The 20606-nt window shown below is 41.8% G+C and overlaps 1 protein-coding gene across 1 annotated transcript; it reads left to right on the top strand.

The window, feature by feature from the left end:
• Positions 1-9207: 9207 nt before the first annotated feature.
• Positions 9208-20052, top strand: LOC308382875 (lysophosphatidylserine lipase ABHD12-like; the record flags this gene model as incomplete). The annotated part of the gene is made up of 9 exons (XM_080860396.1): positions 9208-9299; positions 9848-9949; positions 10173-10292; positions 12202-12232; positions 12721-12766; positions 15220-15349; positions 16307-16344; positions 18605-18690; positions 19924-20052. 9 exons carry the CDS (start codon positions 9208-9210, stop codon positions 20050-20052), a joined length of 774 nt encoding a protein of 257 aa, XP_080716522.1.
• Positions 20053-20606: the final 554 nt, after the last annotated feature.

Here is a 20606-nt window from a genome sequence, read left to right as displayed (position 1 = left end):
CATAGCTGAAGGTCCACCCCCAGAACATTTTGGTTTAAGTAGATTCTAGTGGATTTTGGGTGATATGCTAAAGATGTGCAATATTTGAACTTGTAGGGCCTTCTAGACTTGAGCTGAAAATTCAACCAGAAAACTATTGCTGTGCCTAAATGACTTTCTATGTACCACAATATAGCCTTATTAATAGACCTGTGTTTAAGATTTGACCAAGGTAGGTTGATTGACATTTTGATTACAATGGTATTCAACTAATTCTTAACTGAAACCTAACCTTTATTGTTAATAATTGTATTCTTAAGAGCACTTAATTATTTATGTTCAGCAAAAAATGACACAAGATTAGTTAAGGAGAAATAATTGCATTATTCAAAGCCTCCCACCAAACGTTGCTTCAAACTAAAAAGTGCAACAAATATAGTGTTTTAAGTGCTTAAACAGAAGCCTTTTTAAGCAATACAATGGATTAACAGATGACAAAAATAACTAAAAATAAGGTATCAGGGGCCGTATTCACAAAGCTTTTTATCTTACCACTAAGAGTGCTCCTAACTCGCGCTAAAACATTTTACGTAGGAGTAATTTCTTAAAAGTGATTCACAACGCCTCTGAGACCTACTCATACTAAGGATAATACAAACTCCTAAGCTTAAGATAAAAGCACCGTTGCTATGGATGACGTCGATTCTCATGCACGAGTTTAGAAGGGGTGAGGACGGTGATTGGTTGTTGACAGGCTCTCTCATTAAAAACTCATTCGTGACGTCCCTCTAACAATCCCACTATATCAACTGAAAATAAGAGAATAAGCAAGGCTTCAAATTAAGTCATATTAAATAGTTATGGACAGTGCAGTTAGCAGAATGCACACGCATGATGACAAGTTTGTTCATCCAACGGGAAGGACACTTTGCACGTTAAGAGAAAAGAAAGCGATCAATATAAAATATGGCAATTGCATGTAATCAAGGCAGTAATAATTAAAGCACCCAGCAAACTGTTAGGCTATTGTATTTCCAGCCCTTGACCACTTCAAATATCAGCACATACGGCCCTTCAAGCGAAACGAAACGTAGCCTAAGCGAAAGCCTACTGGTCCCAGGACCAATAGCCACTGTCACCCCAGCGCGATCAAGCTGGTAAGTTCTCAAAAACCTGCTGCAGACCGCTCTCCGTTGAAATGCACGAGTCATCGGTACATCCAGGCCACGGTGGTAGAAAACGTCCTCATCTTTTGATGGGGCAATTATTGTAATGTGTGTCCCGTCACTGGACATTCCTGCGATCGCCATGGAATTTATTTTGATCTTGTGTAATTTGCGATTGTCCAAAGGCAACTGGATAAACTGTTGGATGATGTGGGGTCTACAGTGCGTTGATAGTTTGATGAATTAAACGGCTGACTGATGATTCCCAGTGTCGTCATTTGCGTTTTCCGCGAAGCCAAATAGGCTATCTTTATGTTTCCAAAAATTTCACTTCGGGACACATCGTTGTTTAAAGGCGTCATTGCATCCCGCGCTAATTCTACGACAATATTAATACCTTCACGGTTTAAGCAATGTCTTTTATCAATTCCAAGTCGGCTGCAGCCATCTTACGATTTTTTGTGAATAAGTCTTAGTGACTTAGGAGTCCTCATGAGGAGTTTTAAGCTGTCTTAGACTTAGGTGCTACTTTTAGGGATAAAATACTTTGTGAATTGCTCTTAGTAAAATAAAATAGGAGTCCTTAATTTAAGACTGACACGCCCATTATTTTTAGGAGTTTCTCCTAAATTCGCCACTTATGAGCTACTTTTAGACCTAAGATTCTTTGTGAATACGGCCCCTGATGCAGATCAGAAGCTGGTTAGTCATTTTCTAAGATCTGTGGGCAAGGCTGTACTGGCCTGTGGTCTTCTTGGAGGCCTTGATGACCTCTGAGGGCCATTTGAAACAGGGCTCCAGGTCGGCCATCTTTAAGGCCATTATTGAGGACAGGGTGCCATCCAATGCCAGGCTATTTCTGGTCTTAGTTTTGTTCAGTCCCACAACTGAAAACACCCTCTCAGCATCTGCATTCGAATGGGGCAACACCAGGACCAGCTTGGCGACGGCAGCAACCTCTCAAATTCTTTGGCTCTTTTCACCAATGGAAAACCAAGACAAAATGGAAAACATACCATATTTTGATGAATTCTGTAAGTAAACTGTAACAAAGTTCAGATACAACATGCATAGTTTGCATCATGTATGACACAATATACGCATGCATCAATAATAGCAACAGATGGAGCCACACCTGCCAAAAAGAAAGACAAAAAAATGTATTCCTTATGTTTCCGTGTAGACATTCCAGCCCAGAAGCTTTCCATCTCAGTTTCGTCCTGAAGGGAGGTCGTTGACATGGTCTGATAATTCAGAAAGTCCTCACCCAGTGGTCATGTTCCTCTGGCCCATGGTATGGGAGGAGATGGGGTAGTGACTCTACTATGAAAGTAGAGTTACAGGATGTTAAGTTATAGGTATATTATCATCAACCAGCGGCAGTTCATACACATCTTTGAGGAAAAGCCATACAAGAAAAACTCATGTGCAGTTTAAGAGTGAACATGCCTCATCATAAGCATTTTAGCTAAGATCAGACCTGGGCAAAGTGTGGCCCAAGGGACATTTGCGGCCGGTTGGCTTTCCCTGTGCGGCCCGCAGAGGTCAATTGTAAATTAGGAATCATACGTATATCCCTGTACTTATTATACGGCTCTTCAGAATGTTCCAAAAAGTTCTGTTGATTAGAATGGGCCATCCCAACGTTTGCATGTCTGTTAGCTATTTCTTTATATTCACTGCTGCAAAACATTCTTCTAATTCACATCTTTCATATCATTCAGCAAGAGGTCCGGTCGTAACGCAAAGTCATTGAAACTTGAAGTCAGAAGGTGGGTTAGCAACACCTGAAACATTAAAGCTCTATTTGCGTGAAGAACAATTTATTCTTAGTGGAAACCACGAAACGGCAACAAAATCATTAAAAGAGGTATTTTGGAGGAATGTCTTATGTCATTTTGGCAAGTAACCATATAATAAGCTGGATATTTTTTTTTATTTACGTAGGCCTAAGGTCAAGCTGTGTGCATAGTTTGTTAAAATCAGATCGCCGTGTTTAAGGATTCCAACTTGTATTACCATTACGAGACTAAACACGCAGAGAAATACAAGAATTTGACTGATGCAAAGCGGGCACGGACATCTGAAGGACACTCATCCACGGAGCAGTCAAAACCAGCTTTGTGATAACCCACAAAATCGCTAAAAACGGTAAGCCATTCTCTAGTGGGGAGCTTATCAAAGAGTGTTTGGTGGACTCTCCAGCGCTAATATGCCCTGAGAAAAAAGAGGCATTTGAGAAATGTGCCCCTCTCCCGGCAAATCTACCTACATATGTGAACAAACATTCTCAGTGATAACATTTAACAAATCCAAATACAGACCCTCTCTCACTGACAATCACCTGTCAGCTGTCCCTTGCATATCCACCTCAGACATTCAACCTGACTTCAGTGCACTTGTTCAAGCACAACACAGACTTGATTTCTCTCCCTGAACATGAAACGTTTGACCTTTTTTGTATATTAAAAAATCGTTTTCGTGAATGTTAATTAAATAATGTTGGTGTTTTTACTATGCCTGCACCACATTTTCATAGTCTAAATGTAACATCTATTCTTACTTTTAGCAGCTTATCAAGACCATAAAATGTAATGTGTTTAATAAAGAGATAAAATGTATATTGAGCAGAATTGAGTTCCGCCTATTGGTCCGGCCCTCCACAACAGTCCCACTATCTCATGTGGCCCCTTGGGAAAATGAATTGCCCACCCCTGGTTTACGGGGACCCTCTCCGTGGCCTGGAAGGTGTTCTATGTCAGATGGATGATGTGCTCATCTGGGGGACTACGCAGAGAGAGCATGACGAGAGGCTCAGGAAGACGTTGACATGACTACAGGAGGCAAAAGTGACACTCAATGACAAATGTGAGCAGGATAAAGTTCCTGGGACAAGTGATCGATGCCTCAGGAGTCATTGCAGACTCCGACAAGGTGGGCGCAGTGAAGGCCATGGTAGAGCCCAGAAACATCAGTGAGGTGAGGAGCTTCCTGGGAATGACCAATCACCTGGGAAAATTCCTACCTCACCTGGCTGAGAAGACGCGCCCTCTCAGAGACCTGCTGAGGAAATCGCATATGTGGGCCTGGGGTCCACAACAGCAGCAAGCCTTTGAACAGATTAAGACTGAGCTTACCACACCGCCAGGTCTTGCCTTGTATGACCCAAATGCTGACAAACTCGTCTCAGCCGATGCATCTTCATACGGCATGGGTGCCGTTCTCCTCCAGCGAGGAACTGAAACAGACTGGAAGCCGGTGGCATATGCTTCGAGAGCCCTGAGCGACACCGAACAGTGGTACGCTCAAATTGAAAAGGAAGCTTTAGCCACAACATGGGTCTGTGAGAGATTTTCTGAGTTCCTCATTGGGAAAGACTTCCACATAGAGACCGATCACAAACCTTTGGTTCGCCTGCTAGGCTCAAAGAGTCTGGATGAACTGCCACCTTGCATACAGCGTCTATGTATGAGGCTCATGAGGTTCTCTTACACCATCTTGCATGTGCCAGGCAAGGACATCGCCACTGCTGACGTGCTCTCCAGAGCGCCAGTCGAGAACACAGCAGAAGGCGTACAGGAAGAAGAGGTGAACCTGTATGTGAATACTGTGATGGCAAGCCTGCCAGCTACAGACAAAAGACTTAAAGAAATAGAAACACATCAGGACAAAGCCACTCTACTCCACACACTGAAGACATACTGCAGGGAGGGCTGGCCGGATAAATTCTCCATACTGAGAGCATTCTGTCCCTACCTGCCATTCTCAGGTTAGCGCTCAGTCAATGAGGGTTTGCTACTTTACGGCTGTAGATTTGTAATTCCAGCATCACTTAGAGCAGACATACTGAGCAAACTGCATGAGGGCCACCTGGGACTCACTAAATGCAGAGAGAGGGCCAAGCAATCTGTTTGGTGGCCAGGCCTTAGCAAAGACCTGACACGACTGATAGAGAACTGTGATGTATGCAGTCGTGAGAGAACCAACTTTAAAGAGACACTGCAACCCACGAGTTCCCAGCAAGACCATGGTCCACTGTGGGGGCCGATTTGTTTCAGACAGAACAAACATTATCTGGTCCTCGTAGACTATTTTTCCAGATTCTTTGAAGTGGCAAACTCACTCATACAACATCTGAGGGTGTGGTGGAGCACTTCAAATCCATATTCGCACGTCTTGGCATACCAGCGGTGGTGCACTCAGACAATGGGCCACAATTTGCATCTGAGCACTTCAGAAAGTTTGCGCGAGAGTGGGGTTTCAGCCATGTCACTTCCAGCCCCCATTTCCCACAAAGCAACGGAGAGGCAGAGCGGGCTGTAAGGACAATCAAAGGTATTCTGAAGAAATCCAGTGATCCCTACCTTGGTCTCATGGCCTACCGCGCCGCACCTCTGGCGAATGGTCACTGTCCAGCAGAGCTCCTGATGGGCAGAAAGATTAGAACACCTATCCCTGTCATCCCATCCCAGCTAAACCCAGGCTGGACGGACATGGACAATCTGAAAAGAACTGAACAAACATACAGACAGAAACAGAAACAGAACTACGACCATCGTCACAAAGCACACGTCATGCCGCTCCTGCAACAAGGTGACCATGTGTGGGTCAAGGACATCCTTGAGAGGGGCACAGTGGTGTCCAATGCAAGCACTCCGAGGTCCTACATTATAGGGACGCCTAGGGGCACTCTGCGAAGAAACCGATACCATCTCTCGCCCACTCCTATAGCACCAGCAACACACACCAACTTACCTGAGGATGCCGCACCCGCTGCAGTGAACACACCTGTCACACCTGCAATCCCCGGTGAGTCTGAGCAGCGGACACACACCTGTCACACCTGCAATCCCCTGTGACTCTGAGCAGTGAACACACCTGTCACACCTGCAATCCCCTGTGACTCTGAGCAGTGAACACACCTGTCACACCTGCATTCCCCTGTGACTCTGAGCAGCGGACACACACCTGTCACACCTGCAATCCCCTGTGACTCTGAGCAGTGAACACACCTGTCACACCTGCAATCCCCTGTGACTCTGAGCAGCGGACACACCTGTCACACCTGCAATCCCCTGTGACTCTGAGCAGCGGACACACCTGTCACACCTGCAATCCCCTGCGACTCTGAGCAGTGAACACACCTGTCACACCTGCAATCCCCTGTGACTCTGAGCAGCGGACACACCTGTCACACCTGCAATCCCCTGTGACTCTGAGCAGCGGACACACCTGTCACACCTGCAATCCCCTGTGACTCTGAGCAGTGAACACACCTGTCACACCTGCAATCCCCTGTGACTCTGAGCAGCGGACACACACCTGTCACACCTGCAATCCCCTGTGACTCTGAGCAGCACACCTGTCACACCTGCAATCCCCTGTGACTCTGAGCAGTGAACACCAGTGAAAGAAAGACATGTCCCTTCCAGAGTGAGAGAACCTCCAGTGTACTTAAATGTTTATGACTGTTCGTGAAAAAAAAAAAAAAAAAAAGACATGAGAACTGTAATAATGTTGACTGTTGTTTGTTAATTGAATGATGTTCAAAAACATGAGAGGTGGAATGTTGAAAGTGAATATGTCAAATGTTAACATTGGGTATGATTTTATATTTCAAGTAAGACTTTTATAAAGATGAACACAAAAGAGTCTTAGTTTATAAACCTGTTTATGCTTGAATATGTGATGTGTTGAGTTAAATATTCAAGAGGACTGAAAGAAAAATATTCACTGTTTTCTTAACGTGACTTTTATTGTTTAGTCATGCATCTTCTTAGACAGCATCTCGAAGTCAGAAAGGGGGATGTAGTATTACAGTTTTTCTCAATCGCTTTGGCGAATTTTTCCATTCACTGTTTACTTTTTCAAAACAGCTCACACACAGCCCTTAACAGAAGCTGAAATGACCAAAACACTATATAATGTTTGCAGAATGACACTACCTTCTCATAAAGTATCACACACCCATCAAAACCTAACATTTCCTTCAAAACCTACAATTTGTGCTCAATTGAAAATGTATGTTTTCTCATTTATTTAACAATGGATAGCAAAACTCAAAATACAGCTTTCAATATCAACCTATGAAACCATCACTTCAACTTTTGTGCAACACCTTCACAGTATTGACTATTTTACCACTGACAACGTACTACAATTTGGGTTTTGTACCTCGCACTCTTACTTAGGGAATATACTGTCAGAAAGTATTCGAAATCTGAAAATTTGTATACAGTAAAATATTGTAGTTCTGTTTTTGTATTGCTAAACATTATATCATACATTCTAAACAAGGACCTGTCAACACCATTGATTACGTAACATTTGTTCTACTGTGCACAAAATGGCAAAGATTCTGACACAAAAATATTTACAGTATTGCAGTCCTTTTCCCACATTACATGTATATTCTGTACGTCAAAATGTACAATATACAGTGAAAAGGTCAACTCTGTTCTGCAGTGAACAATCTCCCCCTACCACCAGTGTGTTGATTCTGTAAAAATAGTGCAATAGGCTGTAAATACTGTAAATATACGAAAAGTAATCAGAATTCGACCGTATATGTTGTAAATAACTTCAGTGAAACTACAGTATACATTGTATTGTGACAACATACTTTAGAAAAGTATTAAAAATGTTGTTGCCAAGAGTGCAAATACAGTGAAACACAATACATTATATTGACTGTGAAGGCCAGCGATCATGATTCACTATGGATCAATGACTCATGCCCTAATTTCATTTGAGCATCTTACACAAATGCCACATCCCCTGACAGGGGCCCCTCTACCTCTACCACAACCTCTTCCTTGTCCTCATCATGAGGTTGTTGGTGGTGGCCTATTCGATACATGCTTGGTATCAACTTCAATCTATTGACCCTTTTTTAGAGGTTGAGAACGGCTTGATTAGTTTTGCACAGAGAGCTCACACAGGTGCTGACGATATTTAGAATATAGAGAGCAGTGCCAGTAGGCTGCTACTAAGTGTCTGCAATGTGTTGACATGGTTATTCAATTAGGTTTTGTGTCTTTCTCTGAGAAGTGTGTAAACTGTTTTGAAAAGTGTGTTAAAACTCAAAGAAATGTGTGTGAAAGCAATGAGAAATGGTTAACCCATTCGCCAGAGAAGACTCTTGCTGTGCAAAGGAGATGTGAGCATTAGATGAAGTTGACCCATGATTCGCTAAATGCCTGAAAACGATTGGGAAAAACTGTAGTTAGAATACGGGGTAGGAACCTTCCGTATTTAACCTGTGTAACCACTAGGTGGAGTTCAATAAAGGAACACAGTTCTTGAGATGCAGTCACGTTTAGGTGAGTCTCCCTGTTATAAAAGTACATATTGCAAGACTAACTGAACATACACCAATGAAACCAGACTGGCAACTTGCAGCTGTAATGCTATGCTGATAGCCGGATAAAACTTGCCAATTGCACAAAAAAGATTTAGGTTGTAGACAGTAGAATTGGTCTTGCCAGAGAGAAGATTCACTTGATCCTCTGAATGCAGTTTCAATTTGTTTCCAGGTTTAAGCATCTTTAAACGTACAGCAGTAACATGTAGGCTTAAGTCTTTGATAGTGGTGTGGGATTTAAGAGGTTGGGATAAAGGGTGTGACTTGCCGCATGGTAGCTATTTGTAGGTTATGAGGAAGAAGCCTCGTTTTTTTTAGGAATGGAAATATGTCTTTTGAGCCTAGCACATAATCGCACAAACACAGTGCTATGTGAAGGTAGTCTTTTATTTTGTTAATTTAATTGTAATGTATGACACCGCTGATATTTATCGAAACGTGTTTCATTATCTATTGATTTGTGTACATCGTTAACCTACTGCCCAATGCAGAAGATTGCCCGAACCTTGGACTTTCCTCCTTTGTGCAAAAACAAACACATTGAACACAGGAGGAATACACGTGAGCACTCTCTTACAAAGCATACTGGGTGCACGTAGGCTACTTATCCCCTTTCAACAGCAAGCGGAAGACTGTAAAGCAGTAAGGCTGCGCGATTACCAAACACACCGAATGTTAAACGTTGACCTATAAACCAATATGCGAAAAAGAGCCGACCACCCTGAGAAATCAACAGATGATAAATCAACCGCTGTACCTTCTGAAACAAGTCATGTGGAAGTGAAAGAAAGGTAAGTCAGCTGTGTTTTATGCCAAACGTAGGATATGCAGATCACTTAGCAACTGCACACGGCGTAGCTGCCCGAAAGCTACTTTGACTTATGACTCTTACTACATAGGCTATGCCTGTTTCACAAGACCATTCAAACTGACGCTTTGCTCAAATCCTTTCTCGCCCCTTTTCCCAATGGTTAAGGTATTCATCGTGGTCTAAATGGTGTTTGAGGACATCAGCACGACTGATAATGGCTCTTGGTATCTTGTATTTGTGCATATCGGGTGCAATTCAACTTTTTCCTGGCGTCCTGAACCCTGTCAGTAAGTAACATTAGCCGAGGTTAATCACGTTGCATTGTGCAATGCAAATAGTGTACACATACATAATGTAGCATGATGAAATTAATGTTAGTCAGTCAGTATTAAAGTAAAGTTATACGACATGGTGTGAATGCAGGGTATTTATTTTAACCAGACTAATTAGCCCTAATTGACGTATGCACAGAGGTAGGCTAGACAAAACTTTTCACTTTTGACGAGACTGACGTTTTCCTGCAGCCAGGGCTCTATTCTTCTCCGACCTCAGTCATCCCACAGACCTTGGTCTCAATCACACGGCTAACCTCTACCTGTCACCCGAGGAGGGGATAAGTCTAGGTGTCTGGTATGTTATCTTTATCAATTAAATGAGGCTGATTGATATTGGAACTGGGTCTAGAAAATTTCGATGATTTGTCATGACCCAAAATTAAAGTGTTTTCAGCTCAGCTATACCAATGTCTGTACAGTATCATGTATATTATTATTATTATTATTATTATTATTATTATTATTATTATATAATAGTTTTTTGTCTTGTCATTCATGAATTAACTTCTTATAATCAGGCATACAGTTCCAGACTCCCTATGGCAGGAAGCTCAGGGGAAGGATCTGGGATGGTACCAGCAGGCCTTACAAAATGGAGCTCCAGTCATCATCTATCTGCATGGAAATGGAGGCTCAAGGTGAGGAACTGCATGAGCTATGACCAAAAGAATTATTTCATATGAGACTGCAGGGCCCTGTGTTCACATGCTAAAAAGAGTTCTAAAACACTGTATTGCAAATGATAATCTTAGTGTAAGTAAGCTGAGTAGGGATGCACCGATACCAGTATCGGGTCGATACTTCATTCAAATACTCGTACTCGTACTCGTTTTGAATTACCGATACCAAAAACCGATACCCAAGTGTTGCGTCTGAACGCGTGTGCTTTCTTCTCCTCTACTTTCTTCACCTCTACTAAGTAGCTTATTTGCCATCTTGTTTTGTCGTGTGTTGCACTTGCTTGATGTTTCACTGTGTTAGGAAAGTTTGACATAGTGTCAAAGTAGGTATATGTCAACAGATATCGCTGAATTTAGCCGTTAGCATCTCGTACGCTATTAGCAATTCCGTTGTGCTGCCTTAACGGCGATTTGGGCTCATTTTAAGATAAATGATGACGACAGGAGTAAGGCACAGTGTAAGATCTGCACTGCTACGGTGTCGATGGGTGCAAAGGAAAGTACTTTGTTTGAAACAAGCAATTTGATTAAACATCTGAAAACGCACCATAGTGCTAAGCACACAAAGTTCACTCATGCCAGTGGCGCAAGAGACCAAAGCAACCAATCTTTACTGACGACTTGCAAAAGAAAAAAACGCGCACGCACACAGACTGAGAGAGATAAGGGGAGGAAGAGAGACAGACTTATAGTGCCACATAGATTGTTTGTGTACTTGAGCTGGAGACTGTTTTGATCCTTTTGTAACTGAACTGTGCTCATGTGCTTATCCAGGAATAGTTCTGTTCACTTTTTGTTAAGCAGACTGTGTTGTTAACTATGCAGCAAATTGAATTGCCTTTATCTGGTTATATTTACATTTTGTCTAATGTGATCATACTGACTCTGACAGAAAGCTCTGTTCATTTTTGGCTTGGGATAGCCTTCTGTTAATGTTGTACAATGAAAGATTGCTTTTTATCCTCTGCAGATTATGTCAAGCCTGGGTTTTAATTAAAAAAAGAGTCCGTATCATCGCATTAGACAAAATGTAAATATAACCAGATAAAGGCAATTCAATTTGCTGCATAGTTAATGATGATACATTAATGATGAGTAAGTGATGATACGGACTCTTTTGTGTAAAATATAACCAGATATAACCAAACCAAAGGCAATTAAATTTGCTGCATAGTTAACAACACAGTCTGCTTAACAAAAAGTGAACAGAACTATTCCTGGATAAGCACATGAGCACAGTTCAGTTACAAAAGGATCAAAAGAGTCTTGACATAATCTGCAGAGGATAAAATACAATCTTTCATTGAGACCAAAATCTAGGAAGTATCGGTATCGGTACTCGGTATCGGCAAGTAGCCTACACAAATAAAAATACTCGTCCTCGTATCAGTTTGTAAAAAAGTGGTACCTGTGCGTCCCTAAAGCTGAGGTTTCTACAACTGAGCAACTGTGTGTTATGGATGGATGGATGGATAACTGTGTTCAAGGCATGTAGTGAGTCATATAAAATAAGTCATCCGTTTTGGGGCTTTAAGGTAACAGTTAACTGTCTTCCAGTTTCTATTATGTTCTTTTCAGGCATTTTGTGCTATATGCGGTATATGTGTAACCAAATTTACAATGTTTAACTTTGCCATGATGATGGATGACCGAGACTGTGTTGATATTTGCAAGGGAATTGGGTTTTGGGTGTAAGATGCGACCAATTCTCTAGGGCATGTGAAGGTATCAGTTTATCTCAAAAATTGATGTTTAAAACAGTTTCCTCATGCAGCTTATGCCAATGTATGACTTTATTTTAAATGTATGACAGTCAGAATATGCTAATATGCTAATATGCTTGTCTCTTGTGTCACCATGGGAACAGAGGTGCCAGTCACAGAGTTGGAGTTGTGAACGTGAGTCACTTTTTTTGTACATAATCAGAATGAATTATTAAAGGTACAATATGCAACAATTATGCTTCAGGATTAGGGTTAGGATAAGCAGTTTAACCTTAAAATAACAACTTAAAAGAAATTGGGGCGCTACAATGACTTTTAACATGGAGAATTGCGTCTGTGCCAATGGCATAGCAGGGTCGATAGGCATATAACTGCGCTCTGTAGTTTTGCCTGCCGATGCCCGCCGACCTGACTTTGATTACCTTCTGCCGATCTAGTAAGTAGCTTATTTGCCGTCTTGCTTAGTCTTGTGTTGCACTTGCTTGATGTTGTTGACTGTGTAAGGACAGTCGTTGAGTAATTAGTTTGTCATAATGTCAAAGTCAGCACATTTCAAGAGATTTCGTTAGTTTTAGCTGCTAGCATACCTTTAGCGAATAGCTATTAATCCTTAATGCACCTTTAAATAGTGAATGTATAATTCATTTTCTGTTCTATTGCAGGTTTTGAGTGCCTCTGGTTTTCATGTTTTGTCCTTCGACTACAGAGGTGAGTGGAGCCATAGTGTGGTGCATGAGTATGTTGTCTGCTTATATTTTCATAGAGCACTAACTTTATTGCAACATCCAAACTGGGAAAACTATCAATCGCCAGGGCCGGATTAAGACATTTTGAGGCCTGGGGCTAATTACCAGGATGAGGCCCCTATATCGCCCCGACGCACATCGTGACACGCACACAAACCCACGCCAGGTGCACTGTCACATCAGTGTTTTAAAGTCCACAGAACCACTCTATAAATATGATCAGTTTAAAGCCAAGGATAAAATGTATGTATGTAGTAGACCAGTGGTCCCCAACCACCGGGCCGCGGCCCAGTACCGGTCCGTGAGGCATCTGTTACCGGGCCGCGCAGAAAGAATAAATAATTTATATAATGTCCGCTGTATTCATTATTAGCGTCTGAAAGGTGTTTTATTTTGAAAAACGACTGGATTTTCTAGGACGTAATATTCGCCTGTGCCTCTTGTCACGTCAAGACGCTTTTCTCGTTCACGTGATACTAAAATAGCGAAACTAGCGAAAATGAGTACAAAACTAAAATCTTTGGAGAGCTTCTTTGCAAAGGTGAAAAGGCCCACTAAGGAGCCAGAAGAGGAGCCTACGACCTCCAAAAAAGAAAGCTTATTTTAACAGACAATACCAGGAGTCATACTTAAATTACGGGTTTATCGCAACAGTTGATTCTCACGCACCAAGTCCGCTCTGTATAATTTGTGGCGACAAGATAGCAAATAAGCTAATGAAGCCTTCAAAACTGCCTCAGCACATGGAGACCAAACACTGATTCAGCGTTATGGTGAGTTGTATTTGTCATGCATTAACATTCGTAATACAATGGTGTTGGTCGCAAGTTAACGCCACTTCACGTTACTGTTAGCTTTTGTATCCATTCTATCGAACTCGCGCTTGCCTCACGGGTATGAATATATGAATGGATGACATGACTAACAAGTGGTGGAAAATTACACCTTGAAGCCGGTCCGTGAAAAAATTTCCTACATTAAACCGGTCCGTGGTGCAAAAAAGGTTGGGGACCCCTGTAGTAGACTACACTGTAGACAATAATAAACCAATAATGCAAATGTATACATATTTCCATTCATTCAAAAGCAAAAACAAGGCTAAATAGCCAGGGAATGAAATAACGAATTGATTAAGCATGCCTGTTAGTGAAGCAAAAGCTTGGCTCCGCGCCCACGTTTCTATGCGAGAGCACCGACGTGCGGTCAGGGGAGGCAGAGCTTCACCTGTCATCATGAAAGTAAAAAAACAAATAACGATCAAAGGAAATAAATATTTTCTACTGGTCTGTGATATAAATGTATTTTCTGCATGATTCCAATCCTTTCGAGCAGTTTTATAATCAAAATCGCTGAATTTGCGCATGTCCTGTTCAAACAGACAGGAGACCGCAAGACGATGAGGCAACAACGAGCTGTGCTTCAGCTCAGATTGCGCAATAACCACACAAACTGGACTGAGTGTAGAACCTATTTAGTCCTGCTGATCTGACAAAAAACCTCAGTGAAAACCTCTACACTAATATTTGACCATGACTGCGAAAATGGAAGATTCTATAGCTAAGCTAAAACATTTCACTTGGCTATGTCTAACTGGCTTGCACATAATTTGTCTATAATTTTCAATGAATTAGCCTAATCTGCAGCGATATGCGTGAGGATAAGAACTCATACATCTTCAATTGCTGAAAGAATTTACGTTTTATTAGGCCTATTTAGATGGAACCGGGAAGCCTGGCTTGTTACCTGCATCATCGTATTTGAAAGCGCGTTATTAAAAGCGTTTATCCCTGTCTTAATGATGTGGTGCGAACCAAAGCAAAGTTTAGAAATGTGAATTAATCTTCTTCAGTCTTACTTTGCACTTGAGGGCTTTTGCGATTAGAAGGTCACGGTCCACGGACCAGTCTTTTGGCCCCACTCTCGTGCTTTCTTTGACCGGACATTTTCGCGCATTATAATTTGTTTCACTCTGAATGTTTCTAATGTTATGCGCGGTGCGGTGCTGTTGACTCACTCGACATCGGGCGACCTGAGGCCCCCCTGGTGGCGAGGCCCGGGGCTACAGCCCGGTCAGCCCATTCGTTAGACACGGCCCTGTCAATCGCAAGTGAATAATGTACCCAAAAAGACAGATAAGTAGATTCACAAAACCTTATAGACCAATCTTATTGTGAGCAACATGTGTCCTGATCACTAACTGTGTTCACATCTGAATAGGGTTTGGAGATTCCTCTGTGTGAGCAACATGTGTCCTGATCACTAACTGTGTTCACATCTGAATAGGGTTTGGAGATTCCTCTGTGTGAGCAACATGTGTCCTGATCACTAACTGTGTTCACATCTGAATAGGGTTTGGAGATTCCTCTGTGTGAGCAACATGTGTCCTGATCACTAACTGTGTTCACATCTGAATAGGGTTTGGAGATTCCTCCGGTGAACCGACTGAAGCGGGCCTGACTACTGATGCCCTGTATTTATACCAGTGGGTTAAAGCACGCAGTGGGAGCAGCCTGGTGATAATGTGGGGGCATTCACTGGGCACAGGGTGAGTGTGGGGGCATTCACTGGGCACAGGGTGAGTGGGTGATAATGTGGGGGCATTCACTGGGCACAGGGTGAGTGGCATTCACTGGGCACAGGGTGAGTGTGGGGGCATTCACTGGGCACAGGGTGAGTGTGGGGGCATTCACTGGGCACAGGGTGAGTGGGTGATAATGTGGGGGCATTCACTGGGCACAGGGTGAGTGGGGGGGCATTCACTGGGCACAGGGTGAGTGGGTGATAATGTGGGGGCATTCACTGGGCACAGGGTGAGTGGGTGAGTGTGGGGGCATTCACTGGGCACAGGGTGAGTGGGTGAGTGTGGGGGCATTCACTGGGCACAGGGTGAGTGTGGGGGCATTCATGGGGGCATTCACTGGGTACAGGGTGAGTGGGTCATAATGGGGGGGCATTCACTGGGCACAGGGTGAGTGTGGGGGCATTCACTGGGCACAGGGTGAGTGGGTGGGTGAGTGGTGTGGGGGCATTCACTGGGCACAGGGTGAGTGGGTGGGTGAGTGGTGTGGGGGCATTCACTGGGCACAGGGTGAGTGGGTGGGTGAGTGGTGTGGGGGCATTCACTGGGCACAGGGTGAGTGGGTGGGTGAGTGGTGTGGGGGCATTCACTGGGCACAAGGTGAGTGGGTGGGTGAGTGGTGTGGGGGCATTCACTGGGCACAGGGTGAGTGGTCCTCATACAGATTCAAAGGGCTGCTGGAAGGCTAGTTATGGGTAATGTCACCTTTACCCTAGATTTATTCATATTGTTTTTTTTTTTTTTACATTATTCACTTTTCATCTCTCATGTTGCCAATAATATGTTGTGAGTCACTCATATAACAGATAACAGAATCCAACATATCATTTTTACTGGGGATTGAAATGTTAAAGTTAATGTTGATGATGTACGTAGGTGAAACAAATTGTTAGTGTTTACTAAATTATATTAAACCTCCCACAGAGTAGCCACTAACACTGCGTTGAAACTACAAGAACAAGGTAAACTCTGTTATTTTTGGGTTCCAAATTTTTTTTATGTGTTTAGGCTAAAATATTGTCAAAACATACTGCTGTAAACCCACGTTGTGTCCACGTAGGTTATTATATAGTATTATTATTATTATATATTATATTATTATATTATTATATTATTATATATTATATAGTTATATAAATGTGTTTTTGCACTTCTCCTACTGAGACACAAGAAGAGGCAGATGGCAGCAATAATATGGTGGAAATCATATTAATCACAGCTTCACTGTTGGCATACAGTATGTAGGCTTATGAACATTTAAGGGACAATAGATTGTCAAGTAAAATTCTGATCCCTGTTACTGAACAGACATTCTAAACCTGATTGTTCAAATCCTTGATTGTGATTGGCTAAAAGGCGTTGTAAAATCCAGCATTACCTTACAATTTGACCTGATTACATTCCATATTACTGCGCAGCGAATGGCAAGGCATTCATATAGCGCATTTCATACCCAGTGTTCCATCTGGCTGTTGCGTTGCTTCAAGGGTTGCGTGGCAACGATTTATTTAGGAACTATAATTTTTAGTGGCGGAAGAATGACGGTTTATCATTAAACTATTGTTTATTAAATTGAATTGTCTTTATTTATGAAACCATATCAATTATGTGTAGTAACAGGTTTAGAAAAGCAATAAGCCCCGCGAGTCCGTACTTTGCGCTGATTTTAGAACAGGTAAGGGGGTTTAACGGCACTCCGCTTCGCGTCGTGCCTAACAACTCCCTTACCTGTTTTAAAATCAGCGCAAAGCACGGCCTCTTGGGGCTTATTGCTTAAGGCGATACCATATTTTAATTAATATGATACCACAAACAAAACACGTGTGAGGCAGTGTGACACAGCAGCAGAAGTTCTCATATAATAATGGTTGTCAGAGGACTGTTCCTCGCTTGTTTTTGCAGTGTTCGTGTAGTGCTTTAATTTATGTTAGGACATCACGATGCCTCTTAGAATCATGACTATAAATATGAAACATTATTGTTGGTATTATCATATTGTTTATGATACGTATTTATAACTATCATAATTATTTGAATCCGAGGATGTCGTATAATTGATGTGAACTCAATCACTAACGATTCTACACAAATGCAGCCCTTAAGAACATGGGCGCACTCCAATCTGGCCGATTTACAACTTCTATTTAGCGTTCTCAAATTCTATGCAAAGATAAGAAGGAATACCAGATGAGAAGACTTTCATGAATGCCAGAATTGACCCGGGAACTTTGTAACATGTTCTTTACTGCGTTTGAGAAATCCAATATCAGCCTCTTTTTAATCAGCACCCTGGTTAAGCCACTAGCTAATGCCTCTTATCCTGGCCTCCGTAGTTCGCATTTCCTTAACTATACTACATTGTAAATAACCCCATGGAAGGATTATTATTTAGGTTAATTTGTGCCTAATTTGATATGTGCATAAATTATCATTCATTATTTGAGGAATTTATAGATGCTTTATGCCACCTTCTTTCTTATAGTTACATAGGACTTTTTTTGATAAGAATAAAGGTATCGTAAATTTGTTTATGTCACTGTGCGAGTGTGAACTTGTCTGTACGCTACGGATCTCGTTAAAGACGGATGCATATGCATAAGATTGAGTCATTGTATACAGTAGTTTAATAGACATGTATGAGACTTTAGCTCTTACGGTGGTGTTTTACTAGTTTATTGAATATACTGTTAGAAAAGGAAGACAATAAAAAGAGTAATTTCACCAGCAGTAAACGTTTCATTGCCACTACATGTACTGGGATCCATTACAACATTCACTAACTATACTAAGAACATTGTAGAGACAGAGCAGCATATTATTTCACCTTCCATGTTTATTTTAAAGTTATAGCATCTTGAGCGCAAGCTACCCCCAGGTTCATGGCAACCAACCATCATCGTATCTGAGAAGCTCCGTGGACCCCCTCCCCACTTCAACGCGAACCCAGCGTTTTCAAATGTCTCTGGCTAGGGGAGCGTATTAGAAAAGCTCCAAATGTGTCCGAATACGCCGTATTAGTGTGGACGGAAGATGCAAACGCAGACATATTTATGCGTTTATACTAAGATTTACCCGGGGTAGTGTGGACGGGGCCTTAGTTCCTCTTAGTTTTATGCTAAAGCATCCTTTCATAAGGCACAATTTCAGTGCGACTGTTTCTTCTGTCATTTTAATACATTTCATCAATATACTGGGTGAACACAAATATGACTCTTTTGACAGGGATCCCTATTGATGGAGTCATGCTAGAGGGAGCATTCTCAACTGTAACTGTACCGCAAGTTGGAGCCAACCATCCGTTTGCCTGGGTAGGCATTGTATCACTTGTGTTGCATGACACTCATTTGAATCATGTAACAGCTCCCTTTATCCAAAGGCATACATTTTTATCTGTACTTCAGCTGAGAATGAAACCTTTTACTATTATGCCAATGAGGCCCATCAGGATTTTTTTTTATCAAAAGAAGTATTCTCATATTTACACATTTTCTTTCTAAATAATATCACTTTCAAGACTAATCAAACAAAACTGGTAATTTGCAGTATTATTGGAGATTCCCTTATTTTGAGTACTTTTTCCTGGACAACATGTCAAAGAACAAAGCGGTCTTTCCTAATTCTGAGAAGTAAGTACACTGCAACATCTAAGATATATCAATATGTTTGTTGTCAGACACAAGGATGTGTCCATAAGAGTCTCTATAACTACCCCCCCCCCCCCCCCCCCCTTATTTCTTAGTGTAAGTAAGCTGAGGACTCCTCTACTGATTCTTCATTCTGAAGATGATCACATTGTGCCATTACACATGGCTCAGGAGGTAATATCAACCAGAGCAACTGTGTGTGTGTGTGTGTGTGTGTGTGTGTGTGTGTGTGTGTGTGTGTGTGTGTGTGTGTGTGTGTGTGTGTGTGTGTGTGTGTGTGTGTGTGTGTGTGAGGCTGTATGTGTTTGTGCAAGGCAAATCGGGTCAGAGCAACTTTGTCTGTGATGGATGGATGTCTGTGTTCAAGGTATAATGTATGGTATAGCAGCACATAAACCATTTGTTACCACATAAGATATTACATTTTTGTAACTTTGACATATCATCAGATGTGCCAGTAATACCTTAATAGCCTATAACATTGAAACAAACAAGGAGAAAATCTCCGATATCTGACATGACTTCACCACATCATTTGGAAAGTACATGTCTGGGAACATTACAATAACATGTAGCAATCAAGCACCATCTGTTTACAAAGGATTCTTCAGCTTTGTGCATTTTAACTCCCACAACCAAAAGCTGAATGTGTGTAAAGTAAAAAGAATGTGTAAAGTAAAAAGAAATATCATGAATACAGGACTTTTTAAAAGGTTTAAATGTGCAATTTAGTGATTAGTTAGTGATTAGATTAGATTAGTGGTTTAATGTTTAGCCATTTCCGTATTGCTTCTAGCAATATAACAGTAACTCTGCTTTTGAATAATGATGTGTATTTTACAGCATATCTGTGTCATTTAACTGAACTGTAATCAAGATCATTATCTCGCTAAACAGCTGTTTGAGATTGCACGGAATTCACGAAACTCTGATAAGCACGTGAGGATAGTTCCTTTTGAGGGTGTCCATGGATACCTACATAATGGACTCTACCGGGATCCTCGACTTCCTGAAATCATTAAGTAAGAAAACGCTGTTTGGCCAAGAGGCTATTTTGAGGGTTGGAAAGGCTGGCAGAAATGGCTGATTCCGCCCGGGGGGATGGCTAAACTCCGAAACTTCATTAAATCAGAAACTTAAAATCTGTGCTGAGGCCTGGAATTTTGAAAATGGGCATGGCGAAACATTCTCCTCTGACAGAGGGGTGTTGTAGGGCGAGTGGTTGGGCATTTTCAAATAGTTCTGACTAGCAACAATTATGTTTCAAAGAAAGTATTTGTTTGGAACAACAGAATAAGCACTACAGTTTCTCCCAGAACCCAGATATTGTGATCTTCTTCCATTGTTATTATCCTCTGACGCATTCAGTTTAAATGAATTGCTCAACAATGCTATCGGTCAGCCAAACCTTTCATTAATTGACTTCACTTTCATTAATTACATCCTTTGATCACACCTTTACTGCCCACCTTATGCTTGTGCAACAGCGCACATTCGGTGCAGTTTCTGCCAGCCGTTATCGTCCTCAAAATAGAGGCCTTAGTATGTACTACACACACTCACACACATAGTACAATTAT

This window comes from Sprattus sprattus, assembly GCF_963457725.1.
Source record: "Sprattus sprattus genome assembly, chromosome: 2".
Lineage (NCBI taxonomy): Eukaryota > Metazoa > Chordata > Actinopteri > Clupeiformes > Clupeidae > Sprattus > Sprattus sprattus.
This window is presented reverse-complemented; position numbering and strand designations above follow the sequence as displayed.